The sequence below is a fragment of the Crocodylus siamensis genome, chromosome 4 (genome assembly GCF_052110815.1).
Source record: "Crocodylus siamensis isolate JL-2025a chromosome 4, ASM5211081v1, whole genome shotgun sequence".
Lineage (NCBI taxonomy): Eukaryota > Metazoa > Chordata > Crocodylia > Crocodylidae > Crocodylus > Crocodylus siamensis.
Window position 1 is genome coordinate 28,428,113 of NC_143398.1, and position 22,789 is coordinate 28,450,901.

Below are 22,789 nucleotides of genomic sequence, written 5' to 3' on the forward strand. Positions count from 1 at the left end.
TATACTTTCACATTCTGTAAAACAATGTATTATCTCATTAAGTTAATGGATTATGTGTATTAAAGGTAATTTTTACTTATATAGCTATTGTATAAAACATGATGGTAGAAATGTTATGTAACTCCACAGTACATGAGCTCTCTAAATAAAAATGTTACCATCTTTTGGATGGTTTTTGAAGTTTTGTCCAAATTTCTGATAAAACAGTAGAGCTTTTCAGAATTCTGAAATGTAACTTTTCACTGTTTCTCTTTGTTTAGGGTAAGATGTGGAATGATTGAAATGGTCAATCCCATCCTATCAGAAGATTTTTGCTATTTCTTTCCTAATTTATACGTTTAAACTAATGTTTATAAACTAATTAAAAGGAGCCTAAGTAAATTTGCTATCATTGCCAAAATATTTCTCCACTTTCTTTGAAGCTTATACTTCGTTTTTTTAACTCCAGCCCTCGCACAGGGCCAATGGAAGAAAAACTAAACCTTTCTATTGCAAGATTTCCATTATACAATTTAAACCACAAGAGAAACCCTGTAAGATCAAGACATTGTTTAGCAGTCCAGTCAGCTGTGACATATTTGAAAGCTCAGCCTGAGTTAGCAGTGTCCTTTCTCTTGGAAGATCTTGACCTCGTGCACGGGTTCTCAATCCCTGGGCTGCGGCACAGTGCTGGTCTGCAGCATGGTTGACTGCCAGACTGGAGCCTGGCGGAGAGGCTGCGGCTCCTCCTCCAGGGTCTGCAGCAGCGTAAGGTTTGGCCCACCTTCCCCACCTGGGGGGCTATGCCTGGAGGTATCCTTACCTGTCTGCTGGCCTGAAATTCTGGCTGCTGTCAGCTGTGACTGCTGGACCGCAGTTTGCTGCGCCGCAGCCACTTCTGGGCTGCTGTTTGCCAGGCTGTAGCATAAAAACTTTGGGAACCCCTGACCTCGTGCTTTATGTGTAATTCTAGTCATTGATCTTTCATTGTGATAAGACATTGAACATTTTAGCCATGGAATTCTGGCTGCTGCCTTGAGATGTTTGATTTACCATTATCCATCTTTTGCTAAATTGTATGAAATCCTTCTGAAGTGCATATTCATTTTTTGTTGCAGAGGAATTCCAGGGAAGAAATGTGGAACCATCATCCTGACCGCAGAGGAACTGAGCTGTTGCAGGGTAAGTGAATTTATATATTGTTTGTTTAAAACAAATGTTTCTTTGCTGCCATCCTGATCCATACACCAACTTTGTAAGAACTTGCCTGTATACAGGGCAAAAGAAATAGGAGCATAATTAAGTGTAGGAAATTATAAAACAATTCAGTATTTATTGCGTTGTTGTCTTTTATTTTTTGTATCAATGTTAACCCAAAAGAAAAAAGCAAAGGGCAGTTTGGAGCACAAAAAATTCATGACTTGCTTTTAAGGCTCCTTTTATAGTTCCCCTAAATAAATCAGTGAATTGCATCTTGGTCTCATACTGCCAAAATTTTAGCACTGTTTAACTCGCTGGTGACCAACCTGTGGCACATGTGCCACAAGTGGCATTGACAGCCAGTGTGTTTGCTACACAATGGATCAGGGATCATTGCTGGCTCAGAGGTTTGACTCCATAATAGTTACAGGGCTGGCACTGCCGGGTTATGTTGCCATGTCCCGGTTGTAACATCAGTCAGCAGCATTGGGTGACTGTGATAGGTGATTACGAAAGTAGCACAATCTCATATTTGGATAATTTGTGGCATGCTTAGCTACTACTGATTTAACTTTACAAGTTATGGTACTTTGGAATTGCATGGAGAGCAGCAAATAAAGTTAATTTGTCAAAAGATTTTTTTAAATTCAAAATTTGTCTATTTTTATTCTGTGGAAAAAAATAAGGAAAAATCGTTGTTAATAAAGTATGTTAGTTTCTAGTTCACCAGAGAGGGATCACTCCAAAAGAGGGGTAGATGCCAAATTATCTAAATATGGAGTACAAACTAAAGTAGTCAGATCTAAAAATCTGGTGGATGACGTTGTGTAGGACAAAAAGAAGACCCAATGTCCATAACCTCAGAAGGGCAAGTGATGATCAATACAGTCCTACAGCATGCACTGCCAATGTGACTGCCAGGTCCATGGTATCACCAGTGGCTATGTGCTGATCATCATGATTGCAGGGGCTAGGTTTTCCTATGCAGGTCAAAGTTACAGTGGAAGTTCTCCCATTAAAGGGACCTGAGCTGTTTAACTGATGTGACCTTGAAGAACATATGCTGAAAGAGCAGATTATTGTTGCTAATCCCAAATTTGTTAAAGGTAGAAAATCTCCAGTTCCTCAATTTCACAGTCTCAATGCTGACTGAATCTCTCAGGCAGAACAAGAATATTCCACCCAAGTCAGAGATATCCTTATCTATTGTAGGAAGGACTTGACGAGGTATATCTACCATATTTGAAGTGGTCTGGGTTCTAGTCCTGGAAGCAGGCAAAAAATAATAACCAGGCCAGGTCTACCATTCCAGAAATACTAAATTATCTTCTTGACTTAAAGAATAATGACATTTCCATTAGTTTAGCTAAGTTGATGATCTTGCAGTAAATTTTGACCACCTGACAGCCTGACATACTTTAATGGCCTATTTAGGATCTCCCCTCAGATGAAGAACCTGATCCTGCACAATGAAATTAAAGCTTGTCAGTTTTTTTGTACATCTGAAAGTTGTAATGGGCTAAAAGAGTCCAGTAGTTGGTTATTCAAAATGGACCTTAAAATGAAATCACAAAGCTTCTGCCTTACTAGAACTTGTTTGTCTCTCTGTAAGACGAGCTGCTTTAAAATGCAGATAGGCCTGAAGTATTATACAAAGTTTGCATTGTTTTTGGGTGCCCATCAGATTCCAAATCTAGTGGCTGTTGCAGGTTTTTTCTTTCCCAAGTGTCTCCTACACATTTGTACTGTTGATGCATGAAGTGCAGACTGGTGGAACCTTTTGGATAGCAGTGCCCCCTGGAAGTGCTCTTGTGCATCCTGCCTCTATCGATACCATTCAGAAAACAGGGCTATTATATTTATATTTACATATATATTTTTAAAAATTGGCTCAGAGGGGAAGGACACCAATCACCTCAGTTTCTCCCAAGCATAGTAAATCAACCAGATTTTTTAATCTATTACCCTTGAGCAAAAGATTAACATTTTTGTTTTAAAGAAACTGTTTCCATGCCCCCTCAGATGAATTGTTTCACATGTTTCTAGGGGAAAGGGGATTTGCAGTTGCTAAACCCAGTCTACCTTATCCCTTTAATTTGTAGGGAGGTTTTAGGTGAGATATTCAGACCCAGAGAAGTAAAATGATTGCATCCCAGGAAATGGAACTTCAGAGCCCTAAGGGGCTGGAACAGCTTATGTAGTAACCAAGACATGATTCCAATTCACTTGGCTCTTTCTGATTGAGGGTCTAGGTTCCTAGAGTCTCTAGGTAGTTACTGTGCTCTTCCATTAGTGAGTGACAGTGTACTGATATCTGTGCAAGAATCCTGTATTGTTTACTCAGTCATTGCCAAAAAACAGGGAGAACTGGCCCAAATCCAGGTTACTATATCTGAAGAGGAGGTGCCTACAATTTTTGCTGACATGGCACATTATACTGAGTATAGTGAGAATTTTTTATGCAATTAGCACTACCTAGAGGTAGATTCTTGTTTCTTGTGGGTTCTTGATACATTCATTCTGATGTCCTCAGAGGAGGAGCTGCAGTCAAATGCTTTTCATACTAGGTCATCTCTGCTTCTGTAATGGACAGGGAATACTGAGTTTAAATTATGCACAGTATATTATGCTTTCATTTCTCTTGCACCTTAATTTAATAATTTCCTGAAGCACAGGCTAGGGCTAGGACTAGGACTAGAACTTTGTAGTTTTGAAACACAGTACTTTTCATAAAGTGTTACAGACAGTTAAACTTCGGGCTATTTCATGTAAATTTTTGCATGTTACATTACAGTACAAATTATTACATTAAAATTATTAAAATATCTACATAAGTAGATGTTAATGGTTCTCGGTTGACTGCCTAATGCAGAAAACATTGCAATAATATAAAACAGAGTAAAACCTTGGAAATAATGTTCAGAATATAATGAGTTACTTATAAACAAGAGTTATTAGGTGGAAACAGCCTCTTTCACTTAGGGCTGAACTGTTGTGGGTTAGCTTCCGCTTGCTGCTGGCTGAGAGAGTACACATAGGCAGGTACCCTGGAGCAGCTGTTTCACAGTAAAGCCCCACGCCCTTTGTTATGTGGTAGTACATTTGTATGTGCCATACCCTGCATTTACTATAAGTTGTCATGGACTTTCATAAAGTGGCCCTTTGCCTACACTCAGTGAGCATGTCCAGGTGTGCATAGACGTTTGGTTCCCCAGGGACAAGTAGCAGCAGTGCACCTTGTGCTACCACTGTTTGTCCTCAGGGAATGTCTGTGCCACACATGCTTTGGCATGCAGCAAGTTGCCCTGGATGATGTAGGGGAGGCTGGGGCCAGCACTGTGCTGGCCCCGGTAGCCTTACCTGGGGTCCTGGGGGCCTCCTGGAGCTGGAGCCATTATGCTCCTGCCAGGCAGAGCCTGTCTGGCAGCTGCAGTGCAGCTCTGAGTGGCCCAGCTCTGCTGTTTAGGGGTGCATGCTGCCTGAGCATGTGCTGCTTTGGGGTTTTTTGATCCCTGGCTATCCAGGGGTAAAAAAAAAAACACCGGAAAAAAATGGAGCAGCGCACACTCGGATAGTGTGCCCTTGCAGCACAGAACTGCAGTCTGTGCGGTATGTGGCACTGCAAATGTGTTTGTAGCGGTCTGTGGTCTGATTTGCACATGTCATCATCAGTAGTGTAACAATGGATGGGTGAGAGGGGGATAAGCTCCGGGTGCTGCCTAAAGAAGGAAGGATGGGGAGCAAGGCACAGTGGAGCTGGGGGAGAGGGGGTGGGGCTCATTTTACTGTCTTCCTCCCCCCTCACCACCCTACAACTTCCATGCACTAGCTCCAGCTTTGGAAGTGGGGAGGGAAGAGCAGAAGCAACAGGGTTGCTGGCACCTGGCTGGCAGTGGCATATGGTACAGAGACAGCAGCTAGCAGGAGTGGTGCTGTGGTGGAGAGGTGTCATCACTTCCTTTTTTGCTTCCAAAAAACAGTTTTTAAATGGCCTTTTGACATTGGTTGGTAGCAAAAGATGGAAGCGATACCTCCCCCAACAGTGTGCTTGCACTATGCACTGCCACTGCTTCAGGATTCAGAATTTGTCAGTTAAGACTCTGATTACTATATTAGAAACCTGTAGACTTCCCACTTGAAGCTGTTTTCTATACTTTCACATTTTTTTTGTATCTGGCATTTAAGTCAGACGTACACAGTTTGATAAGGCATTACTGCAATTTTTGTTTATCGACTAGGTAGACAGTTCCATCATGCAGAGACCGGAATAGTGCTTTATCGCGCTGTCACAGGTTGAATGTACAAGACCACTTGGTGTTGAAATAAAGGTCACTCACCTGTAACCAAAGTTTTTTGAGGTGAACTGTGCACATTCACACGCCCTGCATCCCCATCTTTGAATCCTCATATCAATTTTGGATCTGAAGACACCGAAAGGTCCTTCCAAGTGTGTGGAACCACTTTGGTTCTGAGTATGTGTTAAAGGTTTCACCAGTTCTGCTGTCTGCATATGCCAGTAATGTGAACGTGCAGAAATCATCTCAAAGATTAATATTCATCACTTTTTTGCAGGGGGTGTTTGAATGCCTGTTTTGGTTGTTTAATTTTTGCAGATGTCATGGTGGATGTAATTTATGCATTAGTTTCTGTATTATCCACGGTTTCTTTCAGGATTCTGTACTGATGCAATTTTGTGCAAACAAATTAGACAAGAAGGACTTCTTTGGAAAATCTGATCCATTTCTAGTGTTTTACAGAAGCAATGAAGATGGCAGGTAGATGACTTTATACTTTTGCTGTTGCTGTACAATAGACAATGTTTTTAGTTCTTTCTATGTGCTGTTAGATATATTTTTTGCATTTTTCTGATACTTGTCAAAATACTAAGTTGCGTGTCATTTCATAACCCTATATCACTGAGGTGTTTAAATAAATGAGATTCTAAGCAAATTTTTCTCCAATTGATTATGCCATAACTGTGTAGGAATAAGGCTGCTATATTAATGGAAATTAATTCTGTAACTAGGGAATCTAAAATCTAAATGAGTATATACACAGCTCTATGAAAACACTGAATAACATGGAATTTGTTACTATAGAAAATAAATAATATAGCATATTTGAACACAATTCGTTTATAGAAGAAAAACATCTGAATTAACATACTAATGCACAAAAATGATTTAAATAACTCCTTCATACCACAAAGATATATTTTACATTTTTACTCTGCCCAGATGAAAGAGAATATGTGAACAGATTTTCAGAAAGTCTGTATATAAATATTTTTCAGATGTGCTCATATCCTACATTTTATGCTCTAAGTCTGTTACAATACATTAATTTCTGTTCTGTGTCTTTATGAGCTCCTTCATATGCGTCTACTAGCAGTTAACCTGTTACGAAGTTCTTTTGGAAACTACTCATCCTTTTCTATACAAGTGCATGGTAGGCTGCCTAAGGAAGCTGTGGAGGTGATCAGGAATGGGTTGGACAGGAATTTGTCTGGGATGGTTTGGGCATAATGGTACAGACCCACCCCCACACTGCTGATCTGGCCCATAGGGCCAGGTGATTTCCACACCCGTGGTTTAAGCTATGTAGACAATTTTATAAATAGTTTATTTTATGAAGAGTCCATATTATAATTTAGCATAGCACAAAAATAAATCATTTTTATACATATAAAAGTATTTTTATTCTGAAGCATCTTTATATTGAAACAGTATTTATCAGGAACATTGGTGTTATGCATATTTTAAATATTACTTTTATGTAAGCTAATTGTAGTAATTGATGCATAATAGACCCTAAGGGGATATTGATGATTGCTTAAGAGTGAGAAACTATGTCAGTAGAGCTGCCCAAAGCTTAACATCGATGGATATCTGTAGTTATAAGCTCTATTCTTGTACACACATATCAACAGGAAGCTGCCTTGGACAAGTAAGATTACACAATCTCTGTTAAAATTTTTCCAGGTCTCTGGCAGATGTTCAGTTAATAAGGCAATGGGATCTGACCCCAATCCCAGCAGTCACATTTCCTGCCATGCCATATGTGCATGACAGCAGGCATAATTATGAGAATAAGGGATCAGATCATAATCATGCAACTGCCAGCACAGGGAAACCTGGGCATGGGTTTGTAAGTGTCCACCAGCCTGGCAGCTGCAAATCTATGGGCTCCTGTGCCAGGGGCCTAGGATCAGGAAGATCTCCCTGATTCTAGGTTCCAAGTGTGCCAATCGCATGTGCAGCTGGATTGCACACACAGTTTTTAAAGGTCCTGGCATGCAAGGACCCTGGGACTGGGGAGACTCTCTAACCCTGGGGACCTGATGCATCAGGATGTCTAAAAACCATGCATGTAGCTGGCTGAACATGAGATATTTAGAAGTCCTGGTGTGCCAAGATACCTTAAAAAATAAAGAACAAAACAAAACAAAAATACCTTGTATGCAGCCTGTTTTCAGATATCCTGGGACTCTGATCCTGGGCTCCAAACATGTGGACTTTTAAAATCCACATGTGCAGCCCAGCCTGCAGGCTTGGCTTTTAACTTGCTGCATGGAGAGAAACTTATTTGTCTCCCATCCTCATCCCATGCAGTATTTGCACAAGGCGAAGGGAAGCCAACTCAGGAAGTTGACTGCTCCATCCTTCCCTGGGAGCTAAGGGATAAGGTAGGCAGTGTGCTGTGTTGCAGGAAGCTTCAGCATTTACAAGGACCTGGCTTTTTAAAGGACCTGACTCTGTAGCCTCCACAGGGGCTGAATGACAAGGCAGGAAAGACTGCCATGGGCAGCTTTGGAAACTGCTCACCCGGCAGCCCGTTTTTGGCACTGGGACCAGGTTGTCCTAGTCCTGATGCTAACCCCAATCCCAGTGTAGATGCTGACAGTCAGCTGATTATTGGCATTAGGATAGAAACAAGCCACATATTTAGTTCATGGCACTATACAAACCAGCCATGAAGATGTTCCATATTTTTTGTGGAATAAGTTTGTGGCTGATTTGCCACTTTAGAATACTAAAATTGGATGAACATGTGGCACTACTACTATTGAAATAAATGTAATGTGCCGGGGGCCAGTATACAAACAGAACAGTGGAAATGAGAGGATGGAAACTGGCAAAACTATGGTGATAGGACCATGTTCCGCAGCTGCTGTTTAGGTTTTTTTTTGCCTTTCTTGGTTAAGAAGTAAATACTTTCACCAGAGGTGTAACAGGACAGTTCTGTACCCTGGGCAGCTGCAGCTAGCCTGAAAGTGCTATTTTTGCACCCCATCCCCTAGGCTGGCATCTGGGATTGCTGCCCTGGTTCAGCCCCCACTGGATACAGTATTGGTTTTCACATATATGTAGTATGGAAATCCTTTCCTGACAGGAGGACTAAGGTTCATAGTTCTTTGTTTGTTTCTACATGCTATCTACACACACAATATGCAAAACAGTCAAGAGTTTTTAGTGTTGTTCCAGTTCTTGGGGGTTATAGTAGTTGCCAATTCTACCTAAATTTATTTGATCCCAATACATATCATAGTTACCTATAATTCCATTTCCAAGTGAATTATGGCAGAGATGTCCTAAAAGGAATGATCAAATGATGCCATGTGTGTGACTAAACAAGCTTTGAAGTCAGTTGCCTTCGCTATAACTTATAAGCAGCCTGACATTCTAAATATTCTGTTTCCTTGTAGTTCGCTTGGCCTGTTCAATTTAAAATTTTTCTGAATTTGGAAAAACACATGATTCAGAAAAATGATCTGAGTTCCATGTAAATCTTTTAGGTTAGTTATGTGGTGAAGGGGATTTCTAGCAAGTAGGACAATACAAATCTAGAAAAAAAATTAACTCTCTCAATTGTACCCTCTGCAAGCAATCAAAGCATACCGAGAACACTCACTTACCATGCTTGAGCGTTGCTCTTTATTTTAACAGTGGGTCAGTTGGATAAACATGGATTAACTCAAATGAAAGTTCATGAATTCCAAAGGTCACTGTTGTAGTTAGACAAAATTTCCCTAGCCTCATATGTCACTGTAATTCATTCTTTATGTGGTTATAGAATCTTAAAAATGAAATCCTTTTAACTGAACTAGAATGATGATGAGAATACTTTATTTGAATGTTGAATACTTCTACAGAACATTTACTCTATGTTTAATAACAAGTTTGGGGGGTTTGTTTTGTTTTTAGTTTTACAATTTGTCACAAGACAGAAGTTATAAAAAATACACTAAATCCAGTATGGCAGGCATTCAAGATCTCTGTCAGAGCACTCTGTAACGGAGACTATGACAGGTAAGATAATCATCTCTGCACAGAAAACTTTTTAAGTAAGAGCAATGCTAGTTCTTAAATTTTAGTTGGGCTATTTTCATTTTAGAAGGAGTAAAATTAGTTCAAAAAGAGAGTAAAATTAAAGAAATTGATTCAATTAAACCTACATCTGCATCATTTGCTTATATTTTAACACAGTTCCTTAGTTAAGAGAAGTAAAAGAGGCAGCAAACATGCTTTACAAATAAGTGAATGAAACAAAATATGCTAGGAAAATGAAAGTTCTAAACTCAGAACATATATCATCAGCAATCCACTGCTCCCCACACCATTAGCCTGGTTATTCTGTTCCCAGCTCTGATTCGGGTATCCTGAGGTTTGAGGGCACAAGGAAAGAGGGGTTTTTTTTGCCCTGAAACTATGGACTCCAGTCTCCTATTCTTCAGTTGATTTAGGAAACAACTCCTAATTGTGACTAGGGATGATGTAAGTAGCCCTCCCCCCATCCCCCTCTCACTTGAAGGGGCGAGAAGCCAATAGGATTATTTTATATCCTTCTGTTCTTTATCAAAAAAAATAGCCACCCTCTTTTAGTGCATGAGGAGCCAAAATAGAAAAAGGGTAGAGGTACAAGTCTAAAAAAAAAAAAAAAAGGGACAGTGTTTTCTTTCTTTGCTTTTAGCATACGTATATAAAGCTCTTCCACGTCTGAGGTGGTTGATATCAGATATTCACCATATTTAGCCAGGATTTTGCTTTGGGCTGTCTACAGTGATATCCAGATCTTCCTGGGTAGTTACATTAATTTAAGGAATACGAAGTGTGTAATGGTAGTACCTGATTGCTTCTAGTATGTATTATCTTGCATTTGTCAACACTGAATTCAGTCCACCATGACTTCCTTAGATCTTTTCGATGGTTTTTTCTCTAGTTTAAAGTCCTAAATGATTTTGTTTTTGGTAAGCTTAGTTACATCACCATCCATGCCCCTTTTCAGATGATTAGTAGAGATATTAAATCATACAGATGCAAGCTCAGAACTATGAAGCAAGCTCCCGTTAACTATTTGTAGTGTTACTCTGAGAAACGTAGTATTAAGAATTCCTAAATTCTGTAATTTGGTATGATTTGTGTTTTGGACTTTGTCACTGCTCTCTTTCCCTTAATCAAGTGTAAAAAGTAAAACTTTGTCTTTTAATGACAATTCAGTAAGTTGCCTTTATTTGAATCAACAGTTGTTAAATTAAAATGTGTTGTACTATAATAAACTTAATCATGGCTGATGTAGCTTGTATTGAAGAGGCTCATGTTTTTAGGTCGAGCCCTGGAACCTAATGAAATCTCACAAAGAAGTATTCATTCTTCGTAAATCAGACTGCTAGAGTGTCTGACCTTCCAAAGGACAAACTTATAAAAACTTGCAACATGTTCTTCAAATCTTAAGTATATTTTATTTTTGTGTAAGCAGATGTTTTAAGGCGTGTTTTCATATGTTATTTTTTGACAGAACAATTAAGATAGAGGTATATGATTGGGATAGAGATGGAAGGTAAGATGTTTTCTTATATGAATCATTTACATGATTTCTAATCGTGATGTTTGTATGAGGTATAAATATATATAAAAAGAATAAAATGTTTATGTTCTGTACCAGCAGTCTAGAGTTCTCTAGTTCTCATTAATCTCAATGGCTATTTTGCTTTTGTTTCAAAAAAGTAATGTACATCTACTTAACTTTTTCCCTAATTCACTTGCATCCTTTTATATGAAGTAATATATTGCATATTATTTTGTTTTAAAGTTGGATAAAAGTTTTCAACATTTTATAAGATTGGCTTGGGAAATTTATTTTGATAGAAGAATTATCAGCTTCTAAAGGCAAGAGAATATTTTTCTTCTACTATAAAGAAAATTGCTGCACAACCAGGCTGTAGTGGCCATGAGGACCACTGGCTGCCACTAGGAGCCAGCATTTTATTTTTAGTAAGGTTTTTTTTTATGGATTTTGCAGACATTGCCTGATTTCATGGACAGTGCCCAATTTTGTGATTTCTGCAAAATTGTGAATTAAGCAAGCCCCTATCTATATTTCTTTTTATACCTGGTAAAAGAAGTAAACCTCTCATGGTAGATGGGGAAAGTCATGCAATGTCTATTTTTAAATTTGGCGCACACTCTAAAATCAAATGATCATTAGCTGTTTGTCATTCCTGAATCCTGTCTTTTAACCAATTATTTTCCCATCTGTTTTTCTGTAAAGCTACCCATTCCATTTTTGCAATTCAGCTAAAGCAAAGTTACTTTACTTCTTCTGCCAGGTCATATCTTCATTGCTAATTATCTCAAACAAATTCAGTTTTATTTGCCTGATTCTCTGCTTTTGTTCTTCCAGTTCTGTTCTGATTTTATTAACAGTTATTTTCATCATGTGTTGTCTCTCAGCATATGACTCCTGCTTATACAAAATCGTCCCACTTGCTAAGGCATTTTTTGTCTAGGCAAAATAATGTACTTACCAATTAAAATCAATATTGCAAAATTAACTAAGTTATATTAGAAAGCTGGCTCTCCATCGTCATACAGACTATACTCTGATTTATCTTTTCCTCTATTCCCTTGCAAATCCAGAGAGATTTGCTTTATCAATGAAAAAGATCTCGATGATATTAATATTTGAGCCTTTAATGTAAATATCTTTCCTAGATAATAAAATTAAAAACTGAAGTTGTACACTAGGCTTTCATAAAAATCAGCTATGCTGTCCAATATTCTCAGAAATCTAAAATTAATAAAAACCATAAAACTTGGAGAAGATAGTAAGTCTGAATACTTGTCAGGCTGAAGCACGCACTGACAATTTCTGTTATTCCTAAAATGCTATGGGGCTTAAGGAGTTAATCTAAACTCAGATCTGGTTGCATACACCCATTCAAATAATAGGAGAGAATTATACCAAGTTTGTTGTCCTCGAAAAGAAATTTACCCAAAGCTGCATGTACGGATATTTGAAAGCTGAGGCCCTGAAGAGTGGAGAACTTGCAGCTGAGCATGGAGGGAAGGAGGGAGGGCATGTTCCAGACTTCCTTAGTCTGTTCCCAGTTATTTTTCTCCTGAAGCAGCCATTTTTACTCTGGGAGAAAAAGCCTGAACATGTGCACACCTATGGTTTCTCTTAGGAAAATGACGGCTCTCTTAGGAAACACTGAATGTTTCCTACAAGGCCTCTGTCTTATACATGCTAAGTGTCTCCTATTCTCGCATCTAAATCTAAATAGCTATAAAGTTTTAGCAGCTAAAAACCAGGAATTAAAGACTATTTCTAAAATATTTTCTTTCATGTTTTTTCTCTCCCTTTACTACCTATTTTGGTTATGGAGGGTGGGAGAGGAGCAGGGAGCAGCAGAGCACTATCATTTTATACATGATATTCTGCACAGAGAAGCAACTTAGGTTAGCCTTTTATCTTGTGCATCGTGTTCTCATTACACAGTTAGACAATTTCCCTTTGCTGTGTAAACCACTATTACATTTAAGTAGTTGTTGCCCACTTCTTTAAGGTAAGTGCAGAGTGGCATGGGGCAATATTCAGAAAACCTTTGTGACAGATCTTTCTGGATAAGGCTGTGCTCACCTACTTGATATATAATGTATTCTGCAGCCTGGCCTGTAGCATTCACAAATTAATTATTATTTGTTCAGGGATCTTGATCTCGTTTTCTTGTTTCTTTTCCAACAAGCCTTGCTCTGGGAAAGGGGGAAAAAAGCTAACCAGCTTATCTGATTGAGCTTCTTACTGCCAGTGTCACAAATTATATTACATGTTTGAAAAAGTATGTATTTTTAGGTTCTCCTTCATTTTGAAATAGTTTTTAATTAGTGTACCAAAATATGCACCACATTAACACATTTTCTAAATCTATAAGCATTCCTTTGTCACAATTCCACTGTAACAGAAATTGAAACGCTTATTATGTTGTATATACTACCGTGCTATTTTACATGATAGAGCAAAAATACATTTTGTATTTACAATTTCTGTTTCAAACTAATAAGTTTTTCCATCTTTGTGTCATTCCACCATTGGTGCTACTGATGTAATAAACACTTTCTTCTATGTATTTTCTGAATCAAAGACAGTGCCTTAACATGGGAGTGCATGTGTGTTTAATCCATGGGTTCAGCTATCACTAAAGGAATTAAGTCTCATTGTATCTGCACAGGAGATTGTTGAACCCTTAATCCCTTCCCCACTCACTGGTTTGTAACTGGTACTGATTTCCCACTTTTCCCAAGTTTTAGCCCATTAGACTGATAATAAAATTATACATTTCTTTTAAAATGTTTGAGGTATTTTAAGGTTTTTGTGTTTATAGACTGTTAGAAAATGGCAGATCTAAGAAGTCTGGATTCAAATGAAACATTTTATCTTTCAAAAGATGTCAGTCACCAGTTGGAACATATAATATCTAACTTGTCTTGACAAGGGTCATTAATTATGGAATTGCTGACAATCATGTATCTGGTTAGGGTGTCACAGCAGGCATTGCAAGAGAGTGAAAGTCTGATCAGATAGTACTTTTGTATCTCTCTACATAGATGGTCTTCCTCAAATCCAAAAGCTGGGGAAGAGAAAGACTATAGACTTATGAATACTGTGACTATTAAATGCCCTCTTCCGCTCTTTCCTAAGAGAAAGATGTATTTTCAGCACTCAGAGTAAGTGCCACTGGAAGCATTGATCTTCCAAAACAAGTCTTGCATTCAGTGCTTCAGATCCAGGCTTACATGATGGCTGATGGACTTCTAAAACCTAAGGGTCAACACACACAGGTCTCTCAGTTCTGAGAGAGATATGTATTTTACTGTTTATGCCAGTATCCATATTTGCCTGGTGACCCTAATTGAGCACTGGGAAACAAATCCTTTCAACTTCAGTTCTTGCAATAAACCCATATCAATGCGTAATCTACTGGCACATGAACAGATTGATTTGCAGTACTACTACGGATCTGGTTGATACTTAGATAAGTGGGGCCAAGTTTTTCTGCAGGCATGGCACAAATTACCCCTATATCCTCCCGGGCTAGATCCAGATGTGCAGCCACATGTGGTTTGTGACACCACAGACATCTTTGCTGTGCCACAAACTGCACATGCTGCACATTAAACTGTGGATGGCACTGCTAATTAGTGCCCCTGAGGGCCACTCTCATCCCCTTTCTCTGCCTAATCTGCTACTCTGCTTCATGCTCCTGCCTTGTCTACCACTGTCTGCTCCCTCATCTGATGCATGCTACACACAGCGAATGCAGATGCCACTTGTGGCCTGTGTGCTAGATACTCCCCAGAAACACCAGCAACACCCTGATTTTAAGGCTTTTACCTTTTCTTGGATTGTTAAATTCCTTGGATTGTTAAATCGTGCCCCTTTTCAAGTTTAGGACATGAGAGCTCCACTTGGGGAGCTTCTCCACCCTCACTGTGCATTTATTTCAGTGTGCAACACCCAAAGATAATATAGGAGATCATCTTTGGTCTTTATGGAACTTGTATTCCATGGCCTATGTTGCTCCACGTGCCTTCTTGAATGAATGAAGGATATGGTTGTCCTTTTAAGAATTTTGAAAGAAGGAAGCTGTCATTTGTAAAAGAACTAGGGGTGCACCAATAGAGATTTTGGGGGCTGATACTGATAGCTTATATTTAAGGAGGCATATTGGCTGATACCGATCCTATTTCTGATACAGCTGCCTCCAGCTTATAAAACTTGTAATTCTTGTAAAAACTTTTCTTGTGACCCCTCATCTCCCTTGCTAGCTGCAATTCCGGTTGCTCTTTGGCCTTCCTAATTTCATCCCAGCGTGCTCAAGCAATACTCTTTTACTCATCCTTAGTAGTTAGTCCAAGTTTCCACTTCTTGTAAGCTTCCTTTTTGTGTTTTAGCTCATTGAAGAGTTCCCTGCTAAGCCAGACTAGTTTTCTGCCATACTTGCTAGTCTTCCTGAACATCTGCATGGTTTGTTCCTGCACTCTCAGTGAGGTTTCTTTAAAGTACAGCCAGCTCTTCTGGACTCCTTTTTACTCTCAGACTGGCCTCCAAGGGGATCATGCCCATCAGTTCCCTGAGTGAGATGAAGTCTGCTTTTCTGAAATCTGCTCTAGGGTCCTTACTCTGCTGCTCTCCTTCCTTTCTTCCCAAATGATCCTGAACCCAGTCATGTCATGGTTGCTGCTGCTCAAGTTGCCGTTCATTTCTACATTCCCTACAAATTCTTCCCTGTTTATGAGCAGCACATCGAGAATAGCATGGCCCGTAGATGACCTTTCAAACACTTGCATCAGAACGTTGTCCCTAACAGTCTCCAAAAACCTCTCAGATTGCCTGTGCACTGCTGTATTGCCCTCCCAGCAGATGTCAGGGTGATTGAAGTCTGCCATGAGTTGAACCCAAGGCTTGTGATCTGGTAACCTTCACTAATTGAAGAAAGCCTCATCCTCCAAGTCTGGTGGTCCATAGCAAACACCCACCATGATGTCACACTTACTGCTCTGACCCTAATCCAAAAACTTTCAACAGATCTATATCCAGTTTTGTACTGGAGCTCTGAACAGCCATACGGCTCTTTTACATCAAGCACAACTCCTCCTCTCCCCTGCCTGTCCTTCCTGAACAGTTTATACCCATCCATTACAGTACTCTAATCATTCGAAGTCTCTGTTATTCCAATCATGTCATAGTTCTGGGATTGTGCAAGGACTTCCAGTTCTTCCTGTTTTTTTCCCTGGCTCTGTGCATTTGTGTACAGACATCTGAGGTATCTAAGTGATTGCCCTACTTTCTGAGGAAGACTGAGAGAGCTGCTCCTGTTGACCCCTCTTGCTTGCGCTTCCTCCAGGTCACCCGCTTTCCCACTTCAGAGCGTTGGTCTCCATCCTCCAGCGAACCTAGTTTAAGCCTTCTTTACTAGGTTAGCGACCCTGTCTGCAAAGATGCCTTTCTTTGTCAGGTGGATCCCATCTCTTCCTAGCAATCCTTCTTTTTGGAACAACATCCCATGGTTGAAGAAACCAAAACCCTGAGCCCTGTAGTCACTTTTGATCTGCTCATGGTCACCCCTGCCTGTCCTTCTTGAGGTATCTTTGGTGCCCACAAGCAGCATGGGGTAGTAGTCAGAGAGCTGGATGAGTCTCAGTAATCTTTCTGTGACATCTCAGATTCAGGGTCTGGACAACGTGTAGACCTCCTGAGACAACAGGTCAGGCCAACAGCTGGATGCCTCCACCCCACACAGAAGGGAGTCTCCAAGTACCACCATCCATTGCTTCCTTTTGGTAGCAGTGGTCTTGATCTTCCCGATCTTGGGGAAGCCTGGCCTTCCACCAGTAAAATGTGCTCCTCCTCCTCTCTTGCCAGGGCTCCAGATCTGCTCTCCAGGCAAATCCATGTTACCCAGTTCATGCTCCATTAATGTATGGCCACTCCCTGCAGATGAGTAGCCTAAGTTGCTGCCCTTCGGCAGGCCAGAATGCCGTGTCCCATCTCCCACCATTCTATACCATTTGGAAAAACTTTTTACCCCCAAAACTCTACTGCCCAGAGGGCAGTTTTGACACCAACCCAACTCTCCTTCTTGCAGCCAGGTGTGTAACCTTCCCTCACCCAGGTGTGTGACCTCTTGCAAACAGGCTGCAGAGCACATTTCAGCTAGTCAGGGCACAGGTGAGTCCAAGAGCATAGTCTCTGTGAGGGTGAGGGGATAGACCATGTAGGGGACTGGATCAAGTCCCTGTGAGCTGGGACTTCCTTCACAGGGCAGGGACAGTAGATACCCCAAAAGCCCCTTCCCTCACCATTCCCACCTCCCAGCCACACCAGCAAGCACAACTGTCACCCCCCACACTCCAATCCCAAATCCCAGTTTATTAAAACATGAAACCTTCTTTAAATTACTTCCCTTTTATTTCTTTTTATTATTTTTTTACTTCTTTTTATTTTATCCTTCAGTGGCTAGCTGACTTCATTTTACCACTCATCCCCCCACTGCCATTTCCTTTCCTACTCCCATTGCCCACTCCCACCCCATTAAGTTTCCTCCTCTTCACTTCATGTTCCTGCCCGCTTCCCCCCAATCTCTCCCACACCTAGAGCAGACATAGATGCCTGTTCCAGTTCACCAGCCCTGTAGCTCCTAGCCAGGGTCCTGCTCACCAGCCCTGCAGTGGCAAGTTACAGCTGTGCTGGTGAGGGAAGTCAGAGAAGGTTTTTAGCTTGAAGGGTTTGACTGCTCAAAACTCAAGCTAGCACTAACACTGATCAACACTTGAGCAGCTCAAAGTACAAATTGTAACAAAGTCCTAACTGAGAGAAGCTTTGTGGGGGAGTGCAAAAGCAGCCATTACCAGAGTGGAAGCTGATTGTGCCACTGGGATCAGCACAACAGGAGCCAGCGCTGCCTGGGAACTTCATAGCCGCCCTGATGTGATGCTGTGGTGCTATTCCTCTGCTTCTGTTTTCCCCTTATTTAGTCTATAGGTGCTGGTAAAATGGCTGGAGATCCTTTAAATAATATTTTCCAGGTTCACAGATTCATAGACATTAGGGCTGGAAGGGACCTCGGGAGATCATCGAGTCCAGCCCCCTGCCCAAAGGGCAGGAAGTCAGCTGGGGTCATAGGATCCCAGCAAGATAAGCATCCAGTTTATTCTTGAAGGTGTTCAATGTGGGTGCTTGAGCCACCTCCAGTGGCAGGCTGTTTCAGACCTTGAGGGCTCGGACAGTAAAGAAATTCTTACTTATGTCCAGCCTGAAAGAGTCTTGTAGTAGTTTATGACCGTTCGACCTCATCATCCCTTGGGTTGATCTGGTGAACAAATGTTCCCCCAGATACTGATGGTCACCCCTGATAAACTTATAGGTGGCCATCAGATCACCCCTAAGTCTGCGCTTTTCCAGGCTGAAGAGCCCCATGGCTCTCAGTCTGTTGTCGTAAGGTCTGTCTTCCTGACCTCTGATCATGCACGTGGCTCTTCTCTGGACTCTCTCAAGCTTCTCCACATCCTTTTTGAATTATGGGGCCCAAAACTGGACGCAGTACTCCAGCTGCGGCCTCACCAAGGCTGAGTACAAGGGGAGATTGATGTCCTGGGATTTGCTTCAGAAGCATCTATGGATGCACGCCAGCGTTTTGGTCACTTTACTAGCCGCAGCGTCACATTGGAGGCTCATGTTCATCTTGTGGTCAATGATGACCCCCAAGTCTCTTTCTTCCGTAGTGCTAGCCAGCATAGCACTGCTGAGCCTATAAGGGTGCTGCAGGTTTTCCTTCCCAAGGTGGAGAACCTTGCATTTTTTGGTGTTAAACACCATCAGGTTCTCATCCGCCCATTTGCTGAGCCTGTCCAGGTCAGCCTGGATCACCTGCCCATCTTCTGGCGTGGATGCTTTGCCCCAAAGTTTGGTGTCATCGGCAAACTTGGCCAGTCCACTTCCAACTCCAATGTCCACATCATTAATGAAGATGTTGAACAATATGAGTCCAAGGACAGCACCTTGGGGGACCCCACTGGTCACAGGACACCATGATGAGTGACTTCCATCAATTACTACCCTCTGGGTCTGACCACGGAGCCAGTTTTCCAGCAAGCAGATCGTGGTGGACCCAACGCCAGATTGGCCAGTTTCACCAAGAGGTGATCATGGGATACCAGATTTTTGAAGTCAAGATATATGACATCAATCTCTTCTCCCTTGTCCAAGTGATAGGTCACCTGGTCATAGAAAGAAATGAGATTGGTCGAGCAAGATCTACCCGCAACAAACCTGCGCTGGCTATCCCTTAGGATGTTGGCGTTGGCCAGTCCATTAAGGATGGCCTCTTTAATAAAATTTTCTAAGATCTTCCCGGGGATAGAAGTCAGGCTGATGGGCCTATAGTTTGCCAGATCCACTGTCCTCCCTTTCTTGAAGATATGCACCACATTGGCTTTCTTCCAGTCTTCGGACGCTTCATCAGAGTGCCAGGAGTTTTCAAAGACCCGTGCCAGGGGCTAGGCTATGATGCTCACCAGCTCCTTGAGTACCCTGCGGTGTAGATTGTCAGGGCCGGCTGACTTGAAGATATCTAGTTTCTCAAGGTGTTCCTTCACGAGGTCAGCATTAATGGAGGGCAGGGGATCTCCCTCACTCAGACTTCCCATAGCGGGCATGGGCATCCCGTGTGACTGATGAAAGACCAATGCAAAGTACCCTTTTAATAGGTTGGCCTTTTCTTGGGCGTCAGTTATCAGTTGTCCCATCTGGTTCAGCAGGGGTCCAGCGTTGCCCTTGCTTTTCCTCCGGCTCCCCACATATTTGAAAAAGGACTTTTTATTGTCCTTAATGCTCAAAGCTAGTTGGAGTTCAGTTGCAGCCTTGGCTTTCCTGGTTTGCTCCCTGCAGGACCAGACTGGACCAGTGCAGAATAATCCTCCTTGGAGGTGAATCCCATCCTTCATCCTTTGTAGGCCTTTTTATTTTTTTAGCCTCAGGAGGTCTGCTAGGTCCCTGGAGAGCCAGGGAGGTGCTGTGCCCTCTTGCTGCCTTTCCTCCAAGATGGAATAGAATTAGCTTGTGCATTGAGGATTGCTCACTTGAGGAGCAGCCACTTTTCTTGAACTCCCCTCTCCCTGGGGTCATGGTCCCTTAGGTCCTGACTGACAAGCCTCCTGAGTTTGTCAAAGTTGGCTTTCCTGCAGTCAAGGACTTCAGTTTGCTGACATGACTTGCCAGCTTTACGGTCGATGGTGAAGGTGATCAGCTGATGGTTGCTGTCACCCAGCTTCCCATCGATCACTAGGTCACTGATTAGGTCATCCCGAGTAGCCAGTACCAGGCTGAGCAGTGCTTTGCCTCTTGTTGGCCCATAGACTTATTGAGTCAGGTAGAGGTCATCCATGCATGAGAGGAAGCTTTGTGACCACTCGGATTTTGCTGAGTGATCCTCCCACAAGATGTCTGGGCAATTGAAGTCACCCATGACAACCATGGTCCTGGAGCATGCAGCCTCAGCCAGTTCCCGGGTGAACTCCTGGTCAAGCTCAAGACTTTTTGGGTGGGAGGTCTGTAGTAGACTCCCACCGTTGTGTCCCCTGTGCCGTGTTCCCCATGGATTTTAACCCAGAGGGTCTCCAGTCATCCACCCTGGTCGCCAATATCAGCTTGCAGGGACGCGTAGCTTTCCTTAATCTAGGAAGCTACACCCCTGCCCCTCTTATCTATGTGGCCTGTACAGGGTATGGCCATCTATACCCAAGGTCCAGTCATGGGTGGAGTCCCACCAGTTCTCCGTTATCCCTATGACATCATAATTATTTGCATTGAGCAGAATGACGAGCTTCTCCTGCTTTACAGGCAGGCAAGTGTCCCCTTGGGGGCTCTTGCCTTGCCCACAGATTGTACCAGGGCTGGGGCAAGGGTGGGCTCCCTTAAGTGCCTTGGCCCGCTGGCTTTGCAAGGGTTGCTCAGTGGGCCAGCAGTGGCGGTAGTCCCCCCGTCCCCCAGCGGGCTTAGTTTAACGCCCGGTGGAGCAGGTCAGCCAGTCTGACTGAGAAGAGCCTCCTCCCCAGGGGAGAGAGGTGGAGGCCATCTCTTCCCAGCAGCTCGCTGCCTCTCTCGCCAAAGAGCAGGCTGTGGTCATGGAAGCCAAGAGTTCCCGATGACACCAGCGCTGCAGTATTTAGTTAACTACCTGGATCCTCTTCTGCCTCCTTAGCCCATACCCTGAGACTGGGAGGATCGAAGAGAACACCACCTGTGCCCCCAGACCCTTTAGCCCCACTCCCAAATCCCTGTAGCGCCTCATGACCCAGCTGGGAGCGCTTCGAGCTGTGTCATTGGCACCCACGTGAATAAGCAGCATGGGATAGTGGTCTGTGGGCTGGAAGAGCTTAGGGATCCTCGCCACAATGTCCAGGATGTGGGCCCCCAGAAAGCAGCAGACTTCCCAGGCTTAAGGGGTCAGGGCAGCAGATTGCCCCCTCAGTTCCCCTCAGGATGAAAAGTTGTGTAGGTGTTTTTTGATTTTTGTTTTGTTGATAAAGGTAGGATTTTACTAAAGCGGAATGTGTATTTCTGATGTATTTTGTGGTGCTTGGAAGTCATTCTAGAAACACTGTCATTGAAAAACCTTTAGCCTTGCTCCTCTCATAATATAAAACTTTCTCTAAATTTATATTTAAGTATTTAAAGGGAAGTTAAGTACTTAAATCAGGGGAAATTTAGGTTAGATATTAGGAAGAACTTTGTTGCTAGGAGGGTAGTAAAACACTGAAACCAGGTTATCTAGAGAGGTTATGGACTCTCCATCCTTGGAGGTTTTTAAGGCTCAGTTAGACAAAGCCCTGACTGGGATTATCTAGTTGGGGATGGTCCTGCTTTGATCAGGAGGTTGGACTAGATGACCTCCTGAGGTCCCTTCCAACCCGAATTTGCTGTGATTCTGATTTATACTCTGATTAGGAATTGTAGTATTTTAAGTATAAGTTATATAGGTAACTAAATCATAAGATTTTTAAAAATTCTATTTCAAATTACAGGTCACCCATGCCCATTAATCAGCTATTAGATGAAAGTGCCAAAAAAGCCCCGCTGAAGTGCCCAATCTATACAGATATTAAAAAAGCCAGTTGCAACTGATGCGCTGCCTCTTCTGGGTGTGTGCTGGACTTGGCATGGGAGCATGTCAAGTTTAAAGTAAAAAGATGTTTTGTTTTGTTTAGTTTTGTTTTTCTCGATATCTGCGAGTAGCCTGTGAGGCCACTGTTTTTCCTCCTCAAGCTGGGACAGGGAATAAGAGGAGTCTTGGCTTTACCCCTTTGGTGTAACAACCATCTTAACAGAACATAGGAGTGGGGTTTTTTTCTCGCCTTTATTTGGAATTGGTTCTTTGGAGTTGGTTTACAGTCTAGTCCTTAATTGTATGTTGAAGTAATATGAACAGAAAGATTCAATCAAATCTCCTCAGAATTATAATTTGGGGAGAAAGAGTAATGAACATGCATTTATCCCTAAATCAGCAGAATTGCACAGTTGTTTTGTTTAGCATCATTACTTTCTCAGATGTAAATTCATATATCAGCCATTTTTTATTTCCATTAATATACAAACTATGCCTTTAAAGTAGTTTGTTCTGCATGTATTGATATGAAAACTTTTCTTCTAGCCATGATTTCATCGGAGAATTCACAACAAGTTATAGAGAATTGTCTAGAGGGCAATCACAGTTCAATGTATATGAGGTAACCATTTTGAATTTTTTTTTATTATTTTGAGGAAACTGATATAA

General features: G+C 41.9%; 1 protein-coding gene across 5 annotated transcripts in view; it reads left to right on the forward strand.

The window, feature by feature from the left end:
* The window catches only part of CPNE8 (copine 8), a 204,851-nt gene that overhangs the window by 101,666 nt on the left and 80,396 nt on the right, over window positions 1–22,789 (forward strand). For 4 of the 5 annotated variants that reach the window (XM_090042068.1, XM_090042066.1, XM_090042067.1 and 1 more), the window contains exons 7-11: window positions 1,098–1,161; window positions 5,851–5,954; window positions 9,384–9,488; window positions 10,975–11,016; window positions 22,667–22,742. In XM_090042068.1, the coding sequence (XP_089898194.1) occupies window positions 1,098–1,161; window positions 5,851–5,954; window positions 9,384–9,488; window positions 10,975–11,016; window positions 22,667–22,742 (391 nt within the window). The remainder of the gene's footprint in view (window positions 1–1,097; window positions 1,162–5,850; window positions 5,955–9,383; window positions 9,489–10,974; window positions 11,017–22,666; window positions 22,743–22,789) is intronic. The other variant, XM_090042065.1, reaches the window with a different exon arrangement.